This window comes from Odontomachus brunneus, unplaced genomic scaffold (assembly GCF_010583005.1).
Source record: "Odontomachus brunneus isolate Ranch 3 - 2012 unplaced genomic scaffold, Obru_v1 Obru_scaffold_104, whole genome shotgun sequence".
In the NCBI taxonomy this organism is placed as follows: Eukaryota; Metazoa; Arthropoda; class Insecta; order Hymenoptera; family Formicidae; genus Odontomachus; species Odontomachus brunneus.
Window position 1 is genome coordinate 501,009 of NW_022639554.1, and position 8,329 is coordinate 509,337.

An 8,329-nucleotide genomic window follows, 5' to 3' on the forward strand; every position below is an offset into this window, starting at 1 on the left:
GGACCAATGAGCATCGAGTATTTAGTCGCTATATTGATGCTTGATGCTCAATACTTGATGCTCATTGGTCCATACAGCTCATGCTATGCACATGCAGTTATGTCATTTCATGTGTGAGGGTCCTAACCGTAATGGCTCCTGCACACAGGACGCGGTAATGCTTACCGCGCGGCGGAAATTCGCGCGACAGTCAATCAATATGCTGCTTTCCATAATAATCTTCTAGCTCTTACGGAAAAACATATTGATTGAATGTCGCGCGGACTTCTGCCGCGCGGCAAGCATTACCGCGTCCTGTGTGCAGGAGCCATAAAACGTAACGTAAGAATTGACCAATCATGTTGAGAATCGTCGAATCGTAAGTCGCCATTTTTATAATATTCAATCACAATCGACCATACTTCTTAAAGGGACGTCTACATTGGAAGTAAGCAGTAAGAAGTAGGAAGTAAGAATAAGAAATTGACCAATCATAGTTGATTCTTCTCACATTCGACTGTGGTTGGTCAATTTCTTACTCTTACTTCTTACTTCTTGCTATTTACTTCCAATGTAAACGTCCCTTTAAGCTGGTAGCATATTGAAAAACTTAAGCAGTAAAACGTAGCAGTAAACAAATTGACCAATCACAGTCATTGATTCTTCTTACGGTCCAAGAATCAACGACTGTGATTGGTCAATTTGCTTACTGCTTACATCTTATTGCTTAAGTTTTTCTGTGTGCCACGGCCCTTAAAGACCAAATCACACTAGCGATTGACGATTAACGATTGACAATTAATAAGTTAGAGTGAGAAAAAATATATTTGTCTCATTTTAATTTATTACACTAGTTCAGCAGTGCAGCTAAAAAGAACAGACCACATATTCGGCGCTAAAAGCGTGTTCTGTCCTTGGATGCTTTCCAGCTACATTACACTGTGTTACACAAAATCAATTTATTAGTCACATATTATCTAAAATATCTTGTAAAATAATATGCAACCAATAAACTAGTTTTGTGTAACACAGTGTACGTAGCTGGAAAGCACTCTTTGTTACTTACTGAAAGTTGAACAGAACATGCTTTTAGCGTCAAATAGCGTTTCCCCGAACGCAGCTTTAGAAGGTTTATGCTATTTGAATTGATATATTTTTAAAAATTGATCTTAAATCCTTTCTTCTAACATAAATTCATGAAAAGATACAACGTTTTCTAAATTGAGAGTATTGAAGATTCACACTTTTCATAAGCACATCATATTAAAGAAAAAGATTCATAATTAATCTTTTTGATTATTATACTACATATTATTTTCTACAAGTTTACATTAACTGCCATGTTGACAAGTTCAAACCAGTCAAGACCATAAAAAATAAAAATTTTTTTTGTAAATAAAAGTTTTCAATAACATAAATACATATAGAATTCCAACAAACTATTCCAATGTAAAAATCAAACTTTAAAGTTGTTTGGTGATTCCAGATATGATAAAACTAAAAAAAGATATATAAATAACTTAAATTATATGGTTGTTACAAAAAAAGTTATAAAAGAATTATTTTTTGTCATATAAATAATTACCATAAAGTATTAACTAACTCTGAGTTAAATGTAATATCAACACTGTACTGTGTTATTACTTCTCAAACATTTTTTCTAAAATGTTGAGTAATTTGTCTTGACGTGTCATTACGTCCTCATGCATTCTGCTGCGTTTAGAATTACTTTCTTCAATAGCATTAATTAGTTTCTCCGTTGTAGAAAATTTGTGCAAACCTGCAATAACATATATGTTGTAATAGATATATCTTACTTTTCTCTAAAAAAATCATACGTTTGTGTTTTATGCTTGAAGATAAAACAATATAATTGCATTTAAAGATATTAGCTTTAATACTTACGCTTGGTGGGGAGTTGAATTTTGTTTGGGGATGACTCGCTCGACTGTGCTTCATCTCTGTCCTTAATACTATATTTAGAAAAAAAAAATATACATAATTAAATTAATTTTTTAACACAAAAGTCCTTCATAGACAACATTTAAATAACAAGGTTACATATAGTTTTACCTCAACACAATTTGTTACTTTGTAATATAATCTTTAAATCTAATTAATATTTAAAATATTTTGTTCAATATCTATTTAACATATGACACGGCCAAGAACAATATATAAATAATTCGACAATATACTTTTGGAATTATGAAAGAATTATCTCCTTTAATATTAAATATTGTGAAGCTATCTAAATAGATGATTACATATATGACTACGTACACGGCCCAATTTACGCCGAAGTTATAAAGCCCATTCTACAATTGCATAAGCGTAGTCATGAACGTAAGAGTCAACCAATCCGAATGTTTTATTCACTGATTGCTTTACTCTGATTGGTTGTCGTAATCACTTACGACCACTTACAACCACGTTCACGCAATTGTAGAATGGGCTTAAGGGCCTTCACATACAAATTGGCCGCGTTCAGTAGAACAAGTGATCAGTAAGCGCTCAGGGAGCTCTTGTATATAATTTGGCATATTCTTTTAGATCTCCAACTATACTCCAATCAGATGCAAGAGCTCACTGAGCGCTTACTGATCACTTGTTCTACTGAACACGGCCATTGACATACAGTAAAGCGTCTTCTACAATGGCAGTAGGAGTAGTAGTAAGAAATAAGCAGTAAGCAAATTGACCAATTCCATTCTCACGTTTCAAAAATAATCGATTGTGATTGGTCTATTTACTTACTGCTTATTTCTTACTACTACTACTCCTACTGCCATTGTAGAAGACGCTTAACGTAAGACATACCGTAAGAATTGACCAATCATGTTGAGAATCGTCGAATCGTGAGGTCCCCATTTTGATGAATACTCGATCGTAATTGGTCAATTCTTACGGTACGTCTTACGTTGTTGTTATGTCAATTCGTGTGCGGCGCCCCTATACGCTCCTTTACGACGAAGTTACTACATCGATGTAACAGACCTCTATTAGACTGCTAACTCCCTAGTTACAGCTGAGGCAAAAAGTGATGGCCATTTCTGTTAAGGCATCTCATATATTCACATACTCATTTTGCCTTAACAAAGATGGCTACTCCTATTCACACTACGACCGATATTCATAGTCCGATTTTATATTTAAGATCATCTTAAGTACTGTCTTAAAATGTCATGAACCAATCACAGAGCTGTATTCGCATCTTAAGACATTACTTAAGACGGTCTTGAAATAAGATTTGACTATGAATACCGGCCTAAGTTAAAATTTTGCTTCAAAACCTCCGCACAAGACATCCGTAACATGTTAAGTTTATAAATTTCTTTGTGCGTTGACTTAAGTTTAAGCTTACGTACAGATATGATCATTATATTATCAGTACTTAACGTAACATGTTACATGTTGCTTGTGCATTGGCTCTCACTTTTCTACAGGCCAATCATAGGGAGTTAGCAGTCTAGTAGTAATAACTCTGTAGTGATAACTTCATCGTAAAGGAGCGTTTACATGGCATCTAACATCAATAGTTATAACATCGATGTTATAACTACGGCGTAAATCGAGCCATGTAAACGTAGTCTATGTTTAAATATTACCTATTATACATCTTCTCTAGAATGTCAAGTAATTTATCTTGACGTATCATTGCTTCCTTGTGCATCCTCTTGCGCTCAATAGTATTTTCTTCAACAACAGAAATTATCCTCTCAAGCTGTCTTATACCTGTAATTGAGACATATATTGCAATCCATAGAATCTCGATTCTTTTTTTGTAGATTATGATATGTCTATATTTATATATAAGAAAAAAACAATTACACTATACTGTACTGAAGATACTGAAGTAACTAAAAAAAACACTTACGTCTAGATGATGATTCAGATTTAGGTGGTGACGAATCAACTTTTTCCACGTTATTCTCATTATCCTCATCACCTTCACCATCCTCATCAACATATTTGGGTTTAATTGGCCGAAAGGATCGATTTGATCGAGTTGAATCGCCCTTAGTTTTTACTATTGAAAGTGCAGATGCCCATGCATTTTTCTTGTACATTTCATCCATAATCTGTAATATAACATTAATTATAATGGAAAAAATATATAAAATAGACACATTTTATACTTGCTTCCATATATCGCCATTTTCGACAACTGTAGGTATGCTTTCCATTGTAATCCTTAATATTTTTGTAAGTTTTTGTTAAGCCAGCCATTTTACTCTTACACTGAGAATCATTGACATAGTAACCTTTTTCATTTAATTTAGCAGAAACTATGTTCCAGAACTTTTTCATTGATGCACCAGATGAAATTATATGCTCTTCCTCTTTATATACGTCAAATAATGCAAGAATCGCCTCATGTGACCAACGATAACCATCCATAAAGTTATCTGTTTGCAAAGTTTATTATTATATTTACAGAGTAAAAATCTTCCTTCTTATGAAAGAAAACAATATATTATACTTTTCTCTGAAGAAGTATCTGTAGTTCTCTCTTTCTTGTTAACTGATGTATCAGCATATAAAGATGAAGATGTAGAAGGTACTATCAAAAAATTATAAATACTCTAATTATAAATGATATAAATTATAAATGTTATAAATACATATAAGATACATATAAGAAGCTAATTTAGAATCAATTATTCCTCTTAATAAGCTACCTAATAGTTAAATCATATGTTTATCTTTGTCCAATTAGAAGAAAAAATAAAAATAAACATATGATTTAACTTATCAAGAAATTAGAACAATAAGTCCTTAGGGTAAGTTCTTTTTGACTAATACTTAAGTAGCATACAAAATAATCATGATCCTTCTTTACACACTTCAAAGCATTTGTAGCCTCAAACAAATTCTATCCTTATATACATACATATATACACACACACACACATATATATATATATATGTTTTTACATACAACACAATGAAATAAACAATGTATGTAAATTACAACCAAGAGGTAAGCCAAGATACAGATGGTGGAATGCTGTGAGGAATGACCTAGCAAACATAGTGTACGGAACTGGAAAACTTGGGGCAGAAATAGAAATAGGCAGCTTTTCTTGGCTGAGGCCAAGGTCCTCTTTAGGACTGTAGTGCCGTAGATAGATAGATATAAATTACAAGTATTAATTTGTAATAACAAGGTTCAAAAACTAGTTATAAAGTATATTATTACCACATTTTCTAGATGACTTAATTAACTTGGTTGACTTAGTCTCATCTTCGGACAAGTTGTCATGGCTCTTTTCCAAATAATTTTGTAAAAGTTGTGTTGCATATGACACATCTGTTCAGAAATATAAGATACGAGAATTAAAAAATATTATTTTTTTTATTTGACAAACTAAAAACATACTAATATAGGTTATGTGATTCTTACCTTGACTAGCTCTTTTAGCATCTTCTTCGGGAACTTCTAATGTATACATAATTTTTGTATCGACATCGAGTAGCTTAATACTCTGCATTTTTTCTGAGTAATAATCTATTTGTAATTTTAACTCTCTTTGAAACACGTAGTATGGTCCACTTGACGGTATAAAAACTTCGAAGAGATTAGAATATTTCGATCAAATCTGGAAATCCAAGATGCGTGGTCCGTTTAATGTTGGGTGCGTTCCGTTATACGCTCCCAACGGCCGCGAGCGTTATTCTATCTTTGCTTAATATTCAATGAGCAACAAAGATAGAATGATGCTCGCGGCGTTGCGAGTGTGTAACGGAACGCGGTCGTAGTAAACGCTTCAAAGCTTTTCAAATACATTTTTTACACTCGTTTCATATGTGTTCGATGAAACTTGATGTAGGCAAAATACGTTGGATTATTTGAAGACGCTGCCATCACTCGTATGAAGTTAGCCGGCAAAATATTAAATTTTAAGAAACCTTATGCAATCGTTTGTATTTCGTTTGTAAGCGATTGTAATGTAATGAAAAAGTTTTGTAAGGTCGGTATTCATAGTCCGATCTTATATTTAAGATCATCTAATAGCATGTCCGACTGGCTCTAGGTTAACTCACTCTGGATTATTCAGCCTACGTTTATTGGTCGAACAAGTACTTATAAGCTTTATGATTGGCTAGTAGAGATTTATGACGTCATTAATCGCTCTCGGAGCGATTAACCCAGGGCCAGTCGAACACGCTATTGGCTTGGTTTACATCGTCAAAACGTTAGTACGCGTATTAAATTTGATGCGCACCAATGCTTTAATACGAGTGCGTTTACATATTAAAGGAACGTATTAAAGGAAAAATATAATACAAATTTAATTCATGTCGTTTACCTCCTAGTGGTGGTATTTGGAATTGCAATTTGCTTAAGATAGCTTCGACTGACAGAAGGAATACATAATTCTAAAAATGTGCTCGTTTCTTCTCTCCTTTTTTACAAGACATTTTACTATAATATAATTTGAAATCAACGGTTACCGATAACACCGGTTTTAATTAAATTAGGTTCCCTCCAACATTCGTTTCATACGTATACATCGTCATTTGTATCATTTGATACGCGTACCCTTATAGAAATATCATACTAAGAATCATTGATAATTACTTATTTTCAATATTAAAAATACTGGATAATAAGTAATTATCAATGATTCTTAGTATGATATTTCTATAAGGGTATTAGTTTAGTACGATACTCCTACTTGGCACGCTCGCAACAAATTGATCCGTCAGTGTTTACATCGTGTGTATTAAATATTTAGTACGAATTTGATACGAATATAGTACCCGATACGCGTATCAAGTGCACGATGTAAACCAACCCAGGTAGCAAAGTGACGTCTAAAGACGTCATTAAGACGTTATTAATACGTCTATGACGTTTTAATGACGTCTTTAGACGTCACCTTGCTATCTGGGAAGCCATTAAGTACTGTCTCATGGTTCCTGCACACAGGACGCGGTAATGATTGCCGTGTGGCGGAAGTTCGCGCGACAGCCAATCAATATGCTATTTTCCATAATAACTTTCTAGCTTTTACGGAAAAACAACATACTGATTGGTTGTCGCGCGGACTTTCGCTGCGAGGCAAGCATTACCGCGTCCTGTGTGCAGGAGCCATTAGAAGTAAGAAGTTGTCATAGGCTGTTTACGATAATTCGAGTTGGATTAAGTACGAGTTAGTTTCACTAGGGCCGAGAAATATGATAGGCACAAGCATCTAGTATTTTCAAGATTTATGACAACTCAATGCTGTCCGATAAATCGAGTAGAGTAGAGTAGAGTTAGGGTAGTATAGCGGATAGTATATGTATAAGAATTAACAGTATCAGATAACATAGTTTCGTAAAATATGTAACAATAATATTACAAAACAATTATTTATTATATTTTAGAAAAATTAGAAGCACTAAATTAAATTATGAAAATGATATTAATTTAATGTATTTGTGAAATATTCAATAATAATAGGTTAGAATAATTGTTTTCTACTTTTGGATATTTCACAAATACATGATACCTTTTCATAATTTAATTTAGTGCTTCTAATTTTTCTAAAATGCAACAACTCATTGTTTAGTAATATTATTGTTATATATTTTACGAAACTATGTTACCTGATACTGTTAATTTTTATACATATACTATCCACTATGTTACCCTAACTCTACTCTACTCTACTCTACTCGATTTATCGGACAGCATTGAGTTGTCATGAATCATGAAAATACTAGATGCTTGTGACTATCATATTTTTCAGCCCTAGTGAAACTAATTCGTACTAACTCCAACTCGAATTATCGTAAACATCCTGTAACTACAAAAGTAGTTGGTCGTGCCTATCATAATTTTCGTCCCAAGTGGAATTAACTCTAATGGCCGCGTTCAGTAGAACAAGTGATCAGTAAGCGCTCAGGGAGCTCTTGCATCTGATTGGAGTATAGTTGGAGATCTAAAAGAATATGCCAAATCATATACAAGAGCTCCCTGAGCGCTTACTGATCACTTGTTCTACTGAACGCGGCCATTGACTCCTGCACACAGAACGCGCAGGAGACATAACTCTAATTGTCGTAAACACGCCTTGATATACACGTACACAAAACCAGTTTATTGGTCACATATTATCTAAAACATCTTGTAAGATAATATGCAACCAATAAACTAGTTTTGTGTAACTAGGGCTGTTTACGATAATTCGAGTTGGATTAAGTACGAGTTAGTTTCACTAGGGCCGAGAAATATGATAGGCACAAGCATCTAGTATTTTCAAGATTTATGACAACTCAATGCTGTCCGATAAATCGAGTAGAGTAGAGTAGAGTTAGGGTAGTATAGCGGATAGTATATGTATAAGAATTAACAGTA

The 8,329-nt window shown here is 33.5% G+C and overlaps 1 protein-coding gene across 2 annotated transcripts; it reads right to left on the reverse strand.

Moving 5' to 3' along the window:
- Positions 1-1,255: 1,255 nt before the first annotated feature.
- On the reverse strand, positions 1,256-5,912 carry LOC116849032. 2 transcript variants are annotated; one of them, XM_032825750.1, is made up of 10 exons: positions 5,769-5,912; positions 5,387-5,582; positions 5,183-5,293; positions 4,463-4,543; positions 4,123-4,388; positions 3,857-4,061; positions 3,588-3,714; positions 1,885-1,952; positions 1,565-1,759; positions 1,256-1,476 (listed from the first exon to the last, which is right to left on the reverse strand). In XM_032825750.1, exons 2-9 carry the CDS (start codon positions 5,472-5,474, stop codon positions 1,620-1,622), a joined length of 1,086 nt encoding a protein of 361 aa, XP_032681641.1. In that variant the 5' UTR covers positions 5,475-5,582; positions 5,769-5,912; the 3' UTR covers positions 1,256-1,476; positions 1,565-1,619. The 2 variants fall into 2 exon arrangements, with proteins under 2 accessions (XP_032681641.1, XP_032681640.1); XM_032825749.1 differs by lacking the exon at positions 5,769-5,912 and having other exon boundaries at positions 5,387-5,740.
- Positions 5,913-8,329: the final 2,417 nt, after the last annotated feature.